At 33.0% G+C, this 18,836-nt stretch overlaps 4 protein-coding genes across 4 annotated transcripts; 2 read left to right on the top strand and 2 right to left on the bottom strand.

The window, feature by feature from the left end:
- Positions 1–964: 964 nt before the first annotated feature.
- Positions 965–2,697, top strand: LOC109812259 (1-phosphatidylinositol-4,5-bisphosphate phosphodiesterase epsilon-1, putative (DUF1685)). Its single transcript, XM_020376187.3, has 2 exons — positions 965–1,726; positions 2,083–2,697. The coding sequence occupies exons 1-2, from the start codon at positions 1,246–1,248 to the stop codon at positions 2,160–2,162; spliced, it is 561 nt and encodes a 186-aa protein (XP_020231776.2). The 5' UTR covers positions 965–1,245; the 3' UTR covers positions 2,163–2,697.
- A 1,696-nt stretch (positions 2,698–4,393) lies between these two features.
- PRA1.E (prenylated RAB acceptor 1.E) lies at positions 4,394–5,469 on the top strand. Its single transcript, XM_020347278.3, has one exon. The coding sequence runs from the start codon at positions 4,523–4,525 to the stop codon at positions 5,093–5,095; it is 573 nt and encodes a 190-aa protein (XP_020202867.2). The 5' UTR covers positions 4,394–4,522; the 3' UTR covers positions 5,096–5,469.
- A 2,527-nt stretch (positions 5,470–7,996) lies between these two features.
- AIP3 (ABI3-interacting protein 3) lies at positions 7,997–9,664 on the bottom strand. Its single transcript, XM_020352522.3, has 3 exons — positions 9,518–9,664; positions 9,316–9,426; positions 7,997–8,395 (listed from the first exon to the last, which is right to left on the bottom strand). Exons 1-3 carry the CDS (start codon positions 9,524–9,526, stop codon positions 8,135–8,137), a joined length of 381 nt encoding a protein of 126 aa, XP_020208111.1. The 5' UTR covers positions 9,527–9,664; the 3' UTR covers positions 7,997–8,134.
- Positions 9,665–11,900: 2,236 nt separating this feature from the next.
- On the bottom strand, positions 11,901–17,145 carry LOC109790977 (E3 ubiquitin protein ligase DRIP2). Its single transcript, XM_020350231.3, has 7 exons — positions 16,655–17,145; positions 15,874–15,973; positions 14,796–15,075; positions 14,099–14,598; positions 13,963–14,013; positions 13,170–13,242; positions 11,901–12,271 (listed from the first exon to the last, which is right to left on the bottom strand). Exons 1-7 carry the CDS (start codon positions 16,779–16,781, stop codon positions 12,098–12,100), a joined length of 1,305 nt encoding a protein of 434 aa, XP_020205820.1. The 5' UTR covers positions 16,782–17,145; the 3' UTR covers positions 11,901–12,097.
- Between the last annotated feature and the right edge of the window lie 1,691 nt (positions 17,146–18,836).

Below are 18,836 nucleotides of genomic sequence, written 5' to 3'. Positions count from 1 at the left end.
AATCACGGACATACTGAGATCCGCCGACATGTTCCCTTGCTTTAGCTACGCAACATTGGAATAAAAACCATGTTGTTTATAGAAAAAAAAATGTTTCGAATTGGAAATGAAAGTTGTAAATTTAATTTTAATTTTAATTATTTTAGACTTAAAGTGGTTCACATCAATTATGTTTGGGTCTGTCATAAAATTAGGATATATATGAAATAAAGTTAATCATCTATCCACTGTTAATATAAAGTTTTTTTTACACTGACAACCAATTATATTTATTTATTGTGTCATATCATTGTAAACATATTTATTTTTAACAGTGATATGACATAATAGACAAATATAATTGGTTGTCATATTATATGATATAATATAGTATTGTGAACTTGTTGACAACCACAAGCCAATTGATTAGAGACCGTTTGATTAGATACTAAGTAGTCAACTTATATATATTAACTTATTTTAGTCATAAATATTTTTAAAGATATAATTATATATATATATCAGTATTAAAGATAAAACATGATATTCAAAGATAGTAATCATTAATTAAAGATAGTTTGTATAATTAACAGGAGATGTTTTCAATAATAATAAAAGATAAATATGTCAAATGATAATAATTTACATGCATTAATTATAAGAATAAAAGAGGAAACAATTATATAATGGATAGACTATGCATAACAGCATAACTAGGTTTTTGTTCACTATCACACTTTTTATGCTCTTGTTTTAGGAGTATCTTAGGTATAAAAAAAATAGACTCTTGTTTTTTTGGGGTGATGCAAAGAGTGAATAGAATGCGCAAAATGGGGTATGTTTAGTTACGTAGGTGTTGCATGTAGTTAGTGACAGCATGTGCTTAAAATGCAGCGACATAAGGATGAAAGTAAAGTGTTAGAGTCTGAAAAAAGGAAACGAGAGAAGGAGGCGTAAGAGGGAAGTGAATGAGTTGTTACGTAGGGCTTGGGCATATCCCAAAGATTTCACCCGAATGTAGCTGCGCCCTTCAATCATACTAAATATCGGTCCTATAATGTCGCTGCTGACAGTTACAAATGGACGGTGGAACCTCAAAACCCAGCCCCAAAACTCGCCAATATTAGAACACACTATCCTCTTCCTTTCCCTTATTCCTCTCTCCCTTCCATTCATTACCCCACCCTAATCCATTCCCACCCCCTCACGGCGAGGCAGCGCAAGGTGGCCCCCCTTGCAGCCGCCGCCGCCGCCGCACCACCAGCCATGACCGACCACCACCATCACACCAGGTTCTCCTCCTCCTCCTCTTCTTCTTCTTCTTGTATTTCGTCGCCGCCAAGCGAGTCGGACGAGGAGTTGCAGCACATGCCACTGGCGCCGCCGCTGTGGAGGAACCGGAAGAGGCTGTCGAAGCAGCTGTCGATGTGCGAGAAGCCGAGGGACATTGCGTGGGAGAGGAGGCGCATGCAGGAGCGGCGAAGGAGCTCCACCGTGTGCGATGATCTGACCGATGAGGACCTGAATGAGCTTAAAGGGTGCATAGAACTTGGCTTTGGATTCAACGAAGAAGATGGTCAGAGACTCTGTAACACCTTGCCTGCACTCGACCTTTATTTCGCTGTTAACCGTAGGTTGTCCCCCAGCCCCGTCTCCACCCCTCAGAGCGCCTCTTCCCTCGGAGGCCGTTCTTCTTCTTTCGGAAGCCCCAGGAGCGACTCTGACTCCTGGAAAATTTGTAGCCCAGGTCCACTTTTCTCCTTCATTACTTTTTTCTTTTTATTATATATATATCACAAAACTTTCATGCAATATATACTTTCCCTTCTTCACTCATCAGGATCACAGAGTTGACTTTGCTAATACTATACATTTTTTATTTCATGCATATTACTTGAATTCTGATAGGAGAACAACCACATGCTAGCGACATATATGATATTATATGCATGTATTTTCTTTTTGGTATTGTTTTCTATCTAGGGTTTAGGGTTTCATCCCGATAATATTAATATAGATTATGAATGTGATATATCTTATTATTGTCCAAGTTTTATGTTTGTGTTAATGGGTTTTGTACTTTTGTGTGTGGGTTATATGCAGGGGATGACCCTGAACATGTGAAGACCAAGTTAAGGCACTGGGCTCAAGCCGTTGCTTGTTCTGTGATGCAGTCTTATTGAGAGAAAGTGAGGGGTGTCTTGTACAGATCGAGATAGGAAGAAAAAATTAAGATAATTAAGAAACCATGGAAAAGAGGAGGCTGGGGTTAAAGTACAATTGGATTGTTCCTTCTGGGGATTTTCGTTGGAGACTAACTATTTGAATGGTTGGATTTAATTGGAACCAAATTGGAAGTTGGTTTGAGCAAAATGGTCTAACCAATTAATCACCCCAATTTTCTTCGTCTTTTTTTTTTTTCCCTCTCTTCACAAGTTGTTTAATATAAATCACAAATTGTCTTCCGCAGGGTCTGTTAATTCGTATAGCAATTTTTGGGTCATATGGTAAAATACAATAGAATACGGGGGTATGGGCTCTCCTTTCCATATATTGTCAAGATATACTCAAGAGACGTCACACACCTATCATGAGTAGATGTGAGTGTTCTACCCATCTTTAGCTTAGGACATCCTTTGACTCGCCGTGACTTGATTGTAATAATACATATATAAAGAGAAGAAGTCTCATTGCAAAATGTAATTTCTATTTGTTTCACTCTCATTCTCTCTTTTCCCAGCTCCATCTCATTACCCCTTCTCTGAATTATTTTGAAAGTAGCTAGAATTGGTGGTAAGAAGAAAAATGTCTCGTTCATGAGAAAAATGAACATGTAGTTGAAAGGAAAGGGCCCATTAATTGTAACTACATGTTAATTGAATTCTTGGTTTTTATTCACATTTAATTAATTTGAATTTAGTTCTTACATGAAAAAGTTTTTAAAACAATCTCTACATAAAAATGCTTCAATCCACTCTTTACCATTTTATAGTCACGATCATATTGGCTTTTTTATAAAGTGATAATAAAGAGTAATCTTAATTGTCAATGAGAAAGTTATGTCAAAATTTTAATATGTGCATGAAATATAGACCTATAATTTTCTCATTAACTACTATTAAGATTCTTTATCTTCTTAAGCGAGTTATTCACTTTAAAGAAAATAAATGTCTTGTAACAATTCACCAAAAAAGAAAATCTATAACATTACCCATCTTGCTTTTAAAAAAAACATTTACCCATCTTATATAATAAACATATCATGATTATGACGTTGATTCTATTTGACCGGCTACTGTATTAAATTAAATTTTAACATTCATTTTCAATTAAATCCTTAAACAAGATTTTTAAGAGTAATTAATCCGTTAAAAAACTGGTTAGTTGTTATAAGTTTGTTCGAGGTAATTGTTAGATTAAATAAGCTCTCTCTCTATATAGCATTTACACTGTTGAATTGATCAATGGTCTCATCAATTTGGAGTTACTTGTATATCCCCTTCTCAATTTTTTATATAGTATCATATCTCTTTATTGTAGAGAGTAATAATTCGGCTACAAAAGAAGATGAAAAAGAGATGAAAAATTCGGATAAACATGTGGTTGAATTGCTGAAATTAACAACTGTTTTTCAAATGCATTGTTCTACTGCAAACATTCAATTAGTCGATTCAGCTATGGTAACTGGGGGTGTGAATAAAAGGCCACACCAGTTCAGACCAAGGATGTTGATTTGTAGAGAGGCAAAACTATCTATAAAGAGCGTAGTGTCTTCTTCAAATACCACAATCGTCATGATTTCTATAGGTAAGGTTCCAAATCCTAGTTAAATCGTATGGCATAAAATAATACAACGAAAATATCGTTATCTTCAATCTAATGACGAACAAATTGGGAACAATATTTCAACAACATTGAAGCCTCTATTGATTCTACTTTCGAGTTCCAATGGAAGCTCGTACAAACAATATCTTCAATCTATTTCTTCAATTTTCTTATTTCACTTTTAATCCAAATAAAACACCAAACAAAGAAAATAAGTAAAAAAAAGTATATATCTCCTTATTTAAATGAATAAATAAGGATGGAAAACATAAATAATTTGTATGAAAAATATTTTATATTAATTAAAAAAAATAATGAAACTTTTTACTACATTTTTTCTTCATATAATTTTTCTTATGTTATAGAAAAGTAATTAGTTTTTATAAAATAAAATAAAAAATAAAAAGAAGTTTTCTTTGAGCCATGTGCCAATTTTTTTGAATTAGGATATTTTCCATTGGTAAAGTTTGTGAGTATATAAAAGTGATTAATAGTTATATAATTGATAATTGAATATATTTTGATATAGTAAAAGTTATAGAAAATGTAAAAAGAAGAGATATGGAATTTGTTGGGTTGGGTAATAAGAAAAGTTGTGAAAAGGCAAAGGAAATTAAAGGGAAAGGAAGAGGGAAATAAAAAAGAAATGGGGGCATAGGCCATAGCCACTAGCCAGCATCCTCTCCTCCTCCATTCCAGATCTAACCAACACTCCCAAATGTCCAAACCACCCACCGCCGGCTACGGTACCGTCGCCGGCGCCACCTCCACCGCCACCACTCCAACCACCACCACCACCACCACCTCCTCCGTCACTCCCCGTCCATGGCGCGAGTTCCTGGACCTATCGGCCCTCTCCCGCCCCTACTCCTACGACGAGGCCATGATTCGGCTCCGCAGAAACCTGAACTACTTCCGATTCAACTACGCCGGCGTGACGCTTCTCATCGTGTTCCTGAGCCTCCTCTGGCACCCTCTCTCCATGATCGTCTTCCTCCTCCTCTTCGTGGCCTGGTACTACTTCTACTTCTCCCGCCACGGCCCTCTCGTAATCCTCAACCAAACCTTCGACGATCGAACCGTCATCTGCGTTTTGGGTTTGGTCACCGTCGTTTCGCTCGTCTCCACCCACGTCGGCCTCAACGTCTTGGTCTCCTTGATTCTCGCCGTTTTGCTCCTTGGCCTCCACGCCGCGTTTAGGGTTACCGAAGATTTGTTCCTTGACGAGGAAAGTGGGTTGCTTTCCGTTGTGGGTACTCAGCCTCTCAGAACTAATTACACCCCCATTTGATTTTATTCTATTCGGTTCCGCAGCCACAAGGGTTTCTCTTTTCGCCACCATTCAATTTTCGATGGTGGCTCCTTTATTTTGATGCCAGGATGGGATTCTAACTCTGCTTAGGGTGAGGCATTGGTCTACATTGAAATGGAATTGGAATTGGAAATAGGTGTGTTTTGTCAATTTCTCTCTCTCAGAGAGACACGATAATTTTCTGAGAACAGGATTCGTTAAAGTAGTGACTCACAATGGGCCTATTTTGCTTGTTCATCGTGTTTGTTTACTTTAGACTCTATAAGTTTGTGTCTGGTTTTGCATAACCTCATTTTTCTTTTGCTAATGTGTAGTGTAGTAAATGTATCACACAGATGGTTTTGCTTTTGTTAGCTGCTCTGTTGCCCGTGGTAATTTTCATCACTTGCTCGACCTTCAATTCTTTACGAAATGCTGATTGTATTCTGCGCTTGTAGGGTTGTAATTGTTCATTTCATCAAACCTGTTACATGGGCCCTGGCATATGACTTAAATTGGTTTGCTCTGCATTGATTACGTAGACATTTATATGTCAATTGTTTGCAACACTTTTTAGGGGTATTTCTGTTGATTCTTAAGCTAAAAGAAAGGGAAAGTCTAGCTCATCATTGTTGAGTGTTGCTGGGAATGGGGTAAAGCGCACAGAAAGGGTGAAAAGGAGGATTTTGAGAAGAAAACTATTATAATGAAGCATATTAAAAGGGTACATGAAAGATAGATGGGTGATTATTATATTCGGATTAGTATGTGTCGATGCAATGATGATAGCACATGTCTCCCTAGATTTGGAAATCAACTTTGCTCCCTCTGGTTTTTTCATGTTTATGTGAGGAGGGAAGCTGAATGTAATCATGAATGGTGGTGTGAGAATATCATTTCTTTCTTCACTCTTTTTTTTTTTTTTAATCTTTTGTTATTGATTTTTATGCTACTGGGAATATTGGAATGACTCTGATTGTATACTTGGCGTTTGGTTGTTTTGGAGGGTGCTGCTAGTCAAGATGCAGCTCTGAATCTCTGATGTGTATATGCATTAGTCTCTCGGATGACATGCACGAGGTCTTCCCCACTGTAGTGGATACTGGGCTGTCGATTTAAACTCTAATTTCCCATTTACGATGAACACTTGATATATGCATCTATTTGGCCCGATTTTGCTTTTAGTAGCCGTTGGTAAACCTTGGTAAAATAAGGAAAATTAGTATTGGCCTTTTGGCATGTTTATGATTTTGTAGATGGTAATTAACGTCTTAGAAATGTGTTTTAAAAATGCACTGCTTGAACCTATATTTTTCTTTCTGGTAAAGTTTGCTTCTGAAACTGCAAGATCTCCTTTTTCATATTTATACTGTAGAGCCACAGCCACCCCTTCGAATTTATCAGATATTTATTTCCTCGTTGGAGCATTTATTCCAGGCTGTCGTGTCAATGATCAATTTGCACATACAGTAAACTTTCTCAATTTGAAGGAATGCTTTCAAGAGTACTTATACTGCATGGAGATATTTTGAAAAGAGGACTGTTATACAATTTGAAATATATTCCGAATTATTAAAATATTATTATCTTTTAATAAGTTTATTATAAAATAATTATTTAATTTAATATTTTATTATTTAAATTAACTTTTTTAATAATTCGGGAGAAATTTCGGCGTCGACATCTTCTTTCGGAGGATGCAGCATTTTCCTTTTAAAAAATAAAAGATAGTGACAAGTTGTGGAATTTAAGCGTTTGATAAATTTCACTTCAGTGACAACTATTTAAATCATTAGTTCACTACTGTCTTTGGGAGCTTTCATCTTTTGATGCGGTGCTTGTGCGGTACGATTGGGTCATTGGGAAATGACTGATGCCCACAACAGAAGAGTGCTTCCTGTAAAGTGTCAACCGAGTTTGTTACGTCTTACGACTGGGGGTATTCAAGTTGTTCAAGTTCAGGGTATTCGTTAAGTTATGAGCACACTTAGATAGAATGTATGATGTAATTGAGACGAGTAAAAAATCTATTATGTAAATTGGTATATAATTTTATTGTAAGAATATATTTTAATTATTTAACAATGCCGAAATGTTCAATTAACATTATCCTACATCTTAAAACTTAAATGAAATTGTATTTTAATTATCGACATGTTAATTATTTGAATAAATTATACTTGTGGGAAAGGGGAGTATTATTGAAAACTGTATGTACTCATGCTTTTGCTTTTCAGAGAAGAGTGTAATTAAATTTATTTCTTTATTTTTTTTACTTGTCTACGACTTTTAAAAGTGTCATTAACATTAATACTTCATTCGCAAAATAGCATAGAGAATAAAAACGACTAAAATATTTTATTTTTTTTGTAAACTCAGAACACAACAAAAGATTTTTAAAATTTTGGAGACTAAAACACTTTAACTATGTAATTTCAAAGACTTGTCTAAGAATTTACTCAAATGTTAACTAGTAAAATTTTTTCATTTGAAATCACAAGTTATGTTAATACTCAATAGAGTAGATTTTACCCACGAGATAATCATTATTCTTTTATTAGGTTTCTAAAGTGATTGTATATATTTTCTAATAAAAAAAATTGCCATATGAACAAGCAACTCAAATATATAAAGCTAATAGTTTAAACAAAAAAATAAAAATTATACAACCAACACGCTCTACTATGCTAAACTACTTTCTCTAGATAGTTATGAGTTATCCCTGGGTAATCCAAATATATCTGTTTTCGTGTAATCTGCACTTTAAGATAAATCAAGCATCTTAATATTCTCAAACCAAAATGGCAGTTTTTCCCTTCAGAACACAATAAAAGAAAGAAAAAAAAAATCACATAGAATAAGAAGCAACAAAAAAAAAAAGCAGAAACGGAAGCCAACGAGTAAAAGGGGTTCAAGCAAGACAACATACATTCTAAAACTGAAAGAAAAGAGACAACACGACTCAAAAATGCCAAAGGTCCATTAGTTCATATTAACAAAAGAACAAGAAGAAGAAATCTATCAATAAAAAGAAAGTTTCTAATCCTCTTCAAGATTGATCGAGTCATTGAACTTTGCATACAGAATTTTCTTCAGTTCAGACATCTGAGCAAGCACAGATTCTTTTTCCTCTTCAAGTTTTTCCAATTTTTGGCTTGTCACCTCTTTCATCTGTTCTATCCTGTTCTCAACTTCATCCTTTGACACATGAGCAAAAACCTCTCCTATTTGAAACCGAACCACCTCTTCATCTGTGAGAATCAACTCGTTGCTTGCATCCTCTAAATTATCATTTGTTTCCTGTAAAAAATAAAAATTGCTGCTTTTACATCATGTAAAAAAACTGCTCACAATAGGTTTGCTGTAGTAAAATGCTTCAATGTCAGTGAAATTAAAATAATGACAGGAATTGCAGAACAGACATGAGACATTTTCATCAACAACTAAATCTCATTAACCCAAATACAACCAGAGAGCAGGAACGGATGGGATGAACTAATAAACTCTGAACCTTGTGTATGTTTAACGAAAAGTCTCAGATATCTTACTCAAGCAAAACTGAAATTAGTTAGTCCAAATAATTAATTTTGAATGATATAACCATATAATTATAATTGTCTTCTATTTTTGCTCTCCCTTCTCTACGTAAGTGAAAATTTGGGGCTCAAATCTTTTTTCTCCGATTCACACATTACATAAAAGTTCGTTTTAGTTCACTGCTAAAGTGTGTAGGCAACCAAACTCGGCTCTTAAGAAGTGAGCAATTCACTTTCAAGGGTAAAATAAGTATTCTGTTAATGAGAATATCAACAATCAATATTTCGTGCACATACATAACAAAGCACGACTGTGTTGAAATATCAACAACTAATTTTTCTCATAAACACTAGACATTACTTACTTTACTCTTACCCATTTTAAAGGAATCAAATCCATTCACACCTAATGTATTTTCTGTGAGAGTGAAGTGGATCCAGGGAAAGTTTTGATTTGATACAAAGCAATTAACTTAATATCGATATTATTGATGACCAATGAAAAGCCAAAAAAAGAAAAAGGGATACACAGACAGAAGTTTAACTCTCGAGTTTGTCCTAAGTTCTTAATCATACAGAAATCTTCTAGTAATATAACTAAACAAGAAGCAAATAAAATCTATACATACACTAAACAAAGGAGTGATGGTGCAGAAAGTGAAGTGGAATTATAGAGTTGCATACCTTAGCGATTTTGATCTCATCCTCAAGCTCGTGAAAGCGATTATTCAACCTTCCGAATTTGTTGATGTTCTGCTGGTCCTCCCATGTCACTTCCGTGTCAGATCCTCCCCCCTTTCGAATGACAAAAAATAGATAAGCTTTTCACATGAATTCGTTGAAATAACAAAGTGCAATCACAAGAAGTATTGGGGTTTTTCGTTACCTGCTGCATGATGCTGATTCAAATTCAATTTAGGGTTTTCGATATACCAGATTGACAAGTGACCCCTTCCCTCGTTTATAATATTGGGATTTGGCTTATACAAAAACTTTTGTTTCTCTCTCTCTCTCTCGAAAAATATTTATATAGTTGATATATTAGTATGCAGAATATATTTTTATTTTATATATTATAATTAAATTTATAATAGTTTTAAATATATAAACTATATCATAAATAAATATTTTGTCATATAAATTATATTTTAAATTTATGATAAGTAATTTATATTTTAACTAATTTTAGAATAATATTAATATTAAATTTAAAAATAAAATGATATATTAAAATAGACAATGGGTCAAGAAGAATTTTTAGAAATTGTTAAAAAAACAATTAAAAATATTTTTAATAAAAAATGGTTCTTAAAAATATTTCTATTTTGAAAAATTATTCTTTTTTATATATATATATATATATAGAAAGTGCAAGAACTAGAAGAATACTCAGTAAAAATAAATTTTATTATTTTTGTTTTATAAACATAGAAAACTAAGAAATAAAGTGAGAATAAAAAACAAAACAAAAAATATGTTTTTAAATAAAAATAATTAGATTAAATACATCTTTATTCTTCTATAATATCTAATATATAACTTTGGTCCTTCAGTTTGAAAGTTTTTAATTTTAATTTCTCAATTTTTTAATCTAATGTTCATTTATATTATAATTGATATGTAATAATATTTAAATTAAATTATATTTTTTATCTTTATTTTATTTTCCTTTCATCTCATTTGATTTTGTGTGGCAAGACAAAATAATTGTCCTATCAATTATGATTTGTTGTGTAAATATACACAACAAACACACATAATACTTTTGTATTAGACATATTATCTTATATATTTGTGACAAGTAAATATAAAGTATATTATTAATTAAATATTAAAATAATAATTATTAAAATATTTTAAATAATAATTATAATTTTAAAAAATTATTATATATATATATGCATATATTTTTTAGATAAGTAACTACATAAATAAAAATTATTTTTTATTTACATAATTTATGTTAATTAATATCTTTATTTAAAAGTTGTTTTAAAAAGTATGTAATTTAGAAACAAAATTCACTTGAACAAAAATTTATTATATCATGTCATTATCTAATTTATGTCAAATACAAATTATGTTATGATTTATTATATGATATGCACTATATATTTGTTAGAGAAAAATGACTATGTGTGTATTTTAAAAGTTGAGTTCAACTACTTCAAAGCAATAGCCTTGTTGCTCTTGAATTCATGCATTAGAAAGTGAAAACACACATTTCCATGATTTGAAACGGATATCCAAACACACCTTATATGCCGGTAGTGTGAAACTATTTCACACAGTAATCCAATTACAAACTAGCAATTATAAGACATTCACTTGTATAATAATTATCTTAAAAATCATATTAATAATGATTTATGATCGATTGATAATGTAAAAACTTTTATATTGACAGATGCATTAATTTATCATGTTTTTATCTTATTTTGCCTTTATTTGATCATATTTTATATTATTATGTGATTGAGTACTAAAGTCGATAATTAACTCAAGCAAAGAAAAAAAATATAATTTTGTCATTATTATTCAATTTTGAGACAATATTAAACCCAATGTACGATTTGCAATTTTATATTTTTCATTTTTTTTGTCAACTGACGTCGAAATAAGATGGAAAAACAATTATGTAGTTTTTCCCTTTTCCTTTTCCTAACTCCTGAAGTTCGTTTCCCATTTCTCATTACTAGCATAAGCATGCCTACTTATCATCCATATGCGTAATATTAACAACAATGTTAGTTGAGTAAAAACTACGGAACCTCAATTCTTGTTTCAACAGAAATTCAGAATATACATTTTGATCCGAAACAGCTCAACTCTCATTTCAAAATAGCCTCATAAGTTTTATTTGTATTAAAATAAAAATAAAATATATGAACCATTTCATATAGAAAATTGAATCTTGGATAGTGGATTAGATAATTTTTTTGCATAGAATTCCGTGATGAACATTGGGATCATCCACAACTCAAAAAAGAAAAGCATTTGCAGAGCGCCGGAGGGGAAAATCTTTTGACTGAGTTGAGATTACAAAAATGCGGAAATAGGTATGGTTGTGCCGCCCTTTCCCATTCAAAGTATAAAAATGCAACTAGCACAGTTGAACTTGAAGGAGTCGTATTAATCAAGTTCCCTCTCTTGTCTTGCATATCATCCCGAGTTTTTTCTGATTTATAACCACTCTCATTTTGATTCTCACTAAGGGGAAGACATCATTAGATGAAAAGGAAATATTAAATGTTTAATGACACAAAGAATAACAGCAAATGAAGCAGAAGTAATAAAATTGTTGGCTGCACATATTCAGTCATGAGCAAAACAAAATCATATAGATTCCTCGCATGGTACTAAATGAACAAATCTCCAAGTAATATCGGTGAGAATGCTATCAAAACAGTTGAATGTGTATGTAATGTATCGGAGGGAAAATGATATAAATAGAATAGGAACTTTCTCAAGGAGGCAAGGCCTTTCGACAATATGATAAAACCATCACAAAATCTTTGGCTGAGGACCCCACAGATGCTGGTATCTTTTTTGAGGTTGATGCTGTCCGGAACCATAGATCTACTAAATTATGCAGTTGCAAAGATGGTAGCACTGGCTGACCCCGGCACATGATTTCCACCTGTGCAAATTACAAAACAGTATCAGTCTATAGCACCGGGAATGCACCAGCCAATTTTTGCTTATGTACAACTTGAATTTTACTTTTGCTTTAGAAAGAAAATTCGTTATAACCGTAGTTTTGGTCAAAATAAAGCTAACACTGATGGCAATTGAAAGTTCATAACATGCAAATCATAATGCTGTTAAAATTCACATACACCTGCCAATAATAAGGCGGTTTATCAACAGCTATCTGATGCAACTCTAGTATTGAATATCCGTGAGACCTTAGGAATACCGGAGACAACAAAATTTCAGACCATTATAAGAGAAATTCAGTCTAGACCCAAGGTGAAAGGACTAAGGAATCATGTTTTCAGTAGCTTCAATGTTAATTTAGTTCTTAATGCCAACATGGTGACTTGGTGTTAAAACTTCAACACAAGAAATTTGTTTATAATATTTTCATTTTTCTTTACATAGCAAATAGTGTGGGTGCATAGGCCTGTGTCAGTGGAGATTCCATTTCTGTATTCAGTTGACAGTAGTTGCGCTTTGTGCATTTGTAATATTTGCTGTTTTCTATTATGTAGAAGGATACGAAGTTTAGTAAAATTCTCAGCCAGCCCATAAATTCTAGCTTCATAGCTGTACACTTGTACTAATTTCTTGTGAGAGCCTTGAACAATGTCCCACAAAGGCTTGCACTATGTTGCTTGGCCTCCTGGAGCAATTTCTCACAAACAACAATAGACAAACCTTATACAGAAAATGATTCAGGACCACAAATTTTTACTATAATTACATCCTAAAACCAAAATTAGTAAGAGAAAACAAGAAAACAGAAGCAGGAAAGAGAAAATGTGCCAACCATTCTGAGTTCTTAGAATAGAAGGTAGTAATTATAAGTTACTCACCTCTGTTTCATTGGCAAGATTAAGTTTCTTCACTAGGTACTTTTGAATAAATGAGACAGGCACAGTACCATCCCTGTGATGAGGTCAGATACAAAGAATTACATAAGAATGTTATATAAATCTTTATCATAAAAGAGGGAATACATTAAGAAATATAATAGAGAAAAGAAAGAGGACAAGCAACAATAGAACCAAAGAAGCCTGAAAAATCAACACTTTCAACTGATTCAATATGGAAGTTTCCCTTTGCTAAAACTGTTAGTCAAACGATAATCATCAATCTGTGCATCTGCCATTCAGAATAGCACATCAAAATCAATCATCATATGACTTATGTGCGTTGTAGCTTGTGGGATGTGGAACCAAACAGGCTATTAGACAAGGATCAATAATCTGCTGATTTTCAAATCTATGGTTGTTCTAAGAAAATCAGTCAGTTTGCTGCCTGAACAACATGGTGAACATACTTTCTTAGAAGGAGGCATGGAAGTGTATGCCTGAACATCTGTCGGTCATATCTTTAAATGCAGTAACATTTTTTCTCTAGGGTTGCAATTTAATCCTCAGATTTTGTGAACTTATGAGCGTGCTTATAAAAACAAGAGCACATTTTTTTTAATCTTAGTATTGGTTGTTAGCTTAATTTTGACACCAAAATGAGAATAAGTTATGTTCTATTCAATTCAAAGGCCAAAGATGTACTCCCTCAACAGCAAAATCAAGAAAACATTTAAATCTTCTTAAAAAATAATAATCAGATAAACAGAATGACAATGAGAGTCAGAAGAATTACTTTATTCTTAAGTAACATGCTGAGATCTGTGGCAAGGGAACATCTCCTTTCCTGAATAATAACATCAATTTCTTTAATGACAGCAGAAGGTAAACACTTCGTAATTAGTATGATTGTTGTTTATAAAAAAGCTTACTGGTCCTCTGAAGCAACTAATGAAAACCAAATAGCACTGTTTTTTCTGTTGCACTTGCCCCCTGGCGCATCTGGTGGGGCTGGGGATGAGGCAGACATCTCAGATGCTGCAACTCTTTTCTGACCAGCTGGACGCAACCTTCTTCGCTTGACTGGTCCTGAAGGCAAGCTGTTTGCATCCTTGTCATCTCCGAATATTGTTCTATTCCCAGTATCCTTATTTTTGGATTTTGGAATGTTTAACTCACTCTGGACAGGAGGTAGGTCTGTTTTGGTTGTAATTTCAGGTGTATCTTGTCCACCACGAGGAGTAGTTGGGGACTCTAATTTGGAAAAAGGAATTGCTTGTGAATTTGACCTGGAGGACTTTGTTCTGTTGGCAGCTTCAACGAGACAGTTCAGTGGTGTCCAGAGATCAACCTTCCCTTCTGTATGTTCCACACTGTTCTCTGTATCTTCATTGTGCTTGTGCTTCTTAGAAGGCTCAGCCGTGGAGGATTCCTAGACCAATATTGCGAACCAATGATTATACAAAACCATTATAACATGAAACGGAGGCTTAACTAATATCACTCAGAAACCAGCAAAAGTACAAACACATAAAGAAAAGTAACACCAAGTTCTGTTGCACCCATAACCAACACCTGACATTCATTTTCAGAAGTCATATTTGATGAATCAGGTAAAATTGAGCATACCATCTTATCTTCAGCATTTGTTTCTTCCTTCTTTATGGATTCTTCGAGAAGAAAACTGCATCCACGTAAAGCAGCAGCTTTTCTGGTACTGGTTTTTGTTCTCTTTCCTGTAAAGCCAGGTTGCATTGAAACTTTGGGAGCACTGACTACCAATGATGAAAGCGATCTTTCCTTCCTTTTTGCAGGCAATGATATTGAAGACAAAACTTCTTGGGCCTTGATTTTTTTTCTTTTAAAAGGGAATATTTTTGCCCTTATATCTTGCAAATTATGGTCTGGCCTGTTCATAATTAATAGGAACCGTTGATTATTTCGCAAAGATCTTCCAACAGATTTACTACACTGCTGAATATTAAAAATCAACAAAACAATTATAACATGCAACCTCTAAGAATAACTCATTCAATCTATGCTTGAAGATGGGGAAAATGTCACTCTGATTGGGGTTTTCTTATTGAAGATCCACTACATAAAAATATCAGTCTTCACAAAAAATCACAAGTTACCAATGAAATTTACATATGAGATGCAATCTCATTGGAAATGCAAAGCTATTGGAAATCTTTAGACCTTAGGAAGAAGAATGCCTTCTAAAATGAAATAGCAACTACTTTTAGTAAACAGAATTCTAAGTCCGAATTCTGTAGGTCAACTGTTAAACAGTTATCCGTGACAAAAATTAGATGCAACAAACAGTACTTTGCGAGTAACATTTATGGATGTAGGGAAAAGGAAATTAGAAATCTTACTGAAAGAAACGAGGAGTAATTTGACGAAGTAATTTATGAATACACTGTGAAAGATATTTAAGGCCAAAACTTTCATTTGCTCATACTATATAAATATGTTTTATAATAAGAAATAAAAAAGGTAAAGATTGATCATGAGCATTGGTAAATATTTAACAGCATGTTCTCTTGTACAAGCATAGAACAGATACTAACAAGAGAAGGGAGAAGACAAAACAGAATAAACAAATAACAAATATTCCAGCTGCATGTTTGTTCAGTCCAGTTCAAATAAGTCATTAATCACACAAATCACAGTATTAAGTTGGCAATCAAAGACAGCAACCGACCTGAGTTTTTCCACCGGAAGGCAGCCTAGATCAATATTGCACACAGGACAGCAATCCATCTCCTCGTCTGAGAGTTTCTCATATATGCATTTCCTGCAAACTGTTGTAGGGTTCATAGTTCAGTGCATTGCCCAGAAGATCCTTAAAAGTGTACTCAAAAGGATGTGCAAGCAAGAAGGTGCAAGTGTGTGATTGAGGAATGTCATAAATATCACACGCTTCTCAAATTACAAAACAAACATATTGCGAAAGTCCATTGCATCCTCAAGAAACTTCATAACGGTGCACCACCTTAAACAAGTGAAAATTAAAACAAGAGTAAAGAGATACAATCAAGGTGATTTCATTCCTTATATACCCGTCAATAACAGAAACCCAAACAACGAATAAACCAGAGACATGTAAAACATGTATTATCAACTTTCTTTCATGTCAATCTTATTGCTATCCACAGTAACAAAAACAATTGTTGAACGTTCTCTTCACGCAACAGCAGTAATCTCAGATCATCAAAATCAGCAAGCACAGAATATCAAGGAAGCGCATTGAAAACCCAAATCATGAAAATCCAGGCAATTTGATATTAATTACACGACAAGGACGACGATAAGCAATAACGAAAAGGGGTCAACATAGAAGAATGCATTGGAAATTTGCAATTGGCAGGGGTAGGTAAAGTAGAGCAACGTCAAAATCTGAAAGAGAAAAAAGAAAGAGGCGGAAGCAGCATCGAAATCGAAATAGCAAAGAAATCGAAGGAAGGGAGAGAGAAGAGACGAACATGTGTGAAGACAGAGAGAGATGGTGGTGGCATCTCTGACGAGCTTATGGCAGAGAGGGCATGTCATGCATGTTCGTAGCGTTTCTGTCTTGACTTTAACCATCTGGGTGGACACCATCTTTACCATAATCAACCTTGCATTCCAAGTTCCAACCCTCTCAAGTCTCAACTAAACACACCGAGACACGGTGGTCTGGTTCCTATGGGATTGGACGTGGAAGCGATATGGATCTGGCGAGGGAATTGAGCTGGCGGGTTTTGGGGGCGAAATCGCGAGATGGGGTTGGATGAAAAACTACGTAAAGATGAAGGCGGCAGCGTCGAATGTTGTTGTTGGGTTGGGGTGTTGGTGTTGGTGTTGGTGTGTTGGTGTGTTAGACCAAGACAAAGAAAAGAGAGCATGAAGAGAAACAGAAGCCAAGCAATACACACGCCATACATACACTACTAACAAACCAACGCTTCTTCTTAAGCTCGTGCGCGTGTGTCTTCTTTTCACACATTTGACTTCAACTTTCCATGTCTTCTATTATTACTGTTTACTTTGGTAATACCACATTCTAACTGTTTACCCCTTTTAGTTACCATTTCCCGTTTCCCCCCTCAAATAGCAAAATCAAATCTGCCACAACATCTCCTTAAATCATATCAAACTTTGTCACACTGCCTCCTGTCACTTTTCTCCTCCTATTACCATACGTTGTTGTTTTTATCTATTATCAGTTTTCAATTTTAATTATGAAAATTTTTCATATGTAAATCATTAAAATTTGGACGTAATTAATTAAGGTGTCGTTGGGATGTGGGTGGCTAATAATGTGTTAATGAATAGAGGCACAAGTGTTAGATTGGTTAATGAATAGAGGCATAAGTGTTGGATCTGGGTACAAAATATTGAAAGACAAGACTAAGAATCTTTTACAGGGCAGTTGACTTGTGAATGCTAGATCCTATATATACATGATATGCATAAATGTGCATAGGGTGATACTTGGTAGACGCCAATTAGTCTGCTCTATCCTCACCAATTATTGAGAAATGTTATTATCTCACATGTTTTTTAACATTCTTATTTATTACTTTAAATTTTGTTCAACATCATAAAATCTTTATATAAATTCATTAGATTTTGTTTGGATGGAGTATTGTAAAAATTCAAGAAATTTAAAATTTTAATTTGTATTATTCATTAAATGTTTTGTTTGAATAAGTTAATTCAAATTTCTTAAATTTTAAAATTTTAATTTGGATAACACAATTTAATTTATATGATAGGAAGATTTTAATTTTAAATAAATATATATATATTCAAATTTTAAAATTAAACTTTATAAAATAAACAATAGCTAATTTTTAAATATTTAATAATTTTTTAAAACATTATTTAATAATTTTAAAAATTGAGTTTTCAATAATTAAAAGAAATTATTGATATTTTTATATCAATGGAATAAAGATAGATAAATGAGATAAGAAAAAAATATGAAGAATTCCATATTCTTACAAAAAGTAAAAATTTAAAATTTTACAATTCCAAAATTTTTCTCAAATACCTTAATTTCAAATTTTTAAGAATTCTTCATTTTTTTTAAGAGAATAATTCTTCATTTAAACAAGACATTTTATCACCTAAAACATTTTAAAATTTTCAAAAAAAATGAATCACTTCACAACGTAAATAAAATTTGAGGTATTTTTTTAATCTCCAATAAATTACGATTATTAAGAAGAAGTATATTAAAAAAAATTTGTGTTAGATTCTTAACAATTTTCGTAAAGTCGTGTTCTAAGAGGGTACTGAACTAAGTTTATGTTTAAATTTACATTGTATTCAACTTAAATTCAGATATTTAATTTTCATGTTAGATGCAAAAACATATTTAGATAGTTTATGATTTTTGTATCTTACAGGGTGTTTATGACTAGCAATGTTGAACTAATAATGGATATAGTTATTTACCGAGTTAAATAGTTTTTCGTTTCTATAATATAAATTAAAAATTATTGTGCTTTTTATCTTTCAAGACTTTTTCAACCAATTAAATATCTGTGTTTTGAAGATTAAATAAATTTGGTTCTATTGTTTATTTTCTTTTACTTAAAGCATTTGAATAATTATTTTCTATACAGATGTGTGAAGATTGTGATAAATTTGGAATATAAATTAATTTTAATGATTATG

Source organism: Cajanus cajan, chromosome 7 (assembly GCF_000230855.2).
Source record: "Cajanus cajan strain Asha chromosome 7, NIPB_CcT2T_4, whole genome shotgun sequence".
Taxonomy (NCBI): Eukaryota; Viridiplantae; Streptophyta; class Magnoliopsida; order Fabales; family Fabaceae; genus Cajanus; species Cajanus cajan.
This window is presented reverse-complemented; position numbering and strand designations above follow the sequence as displayed.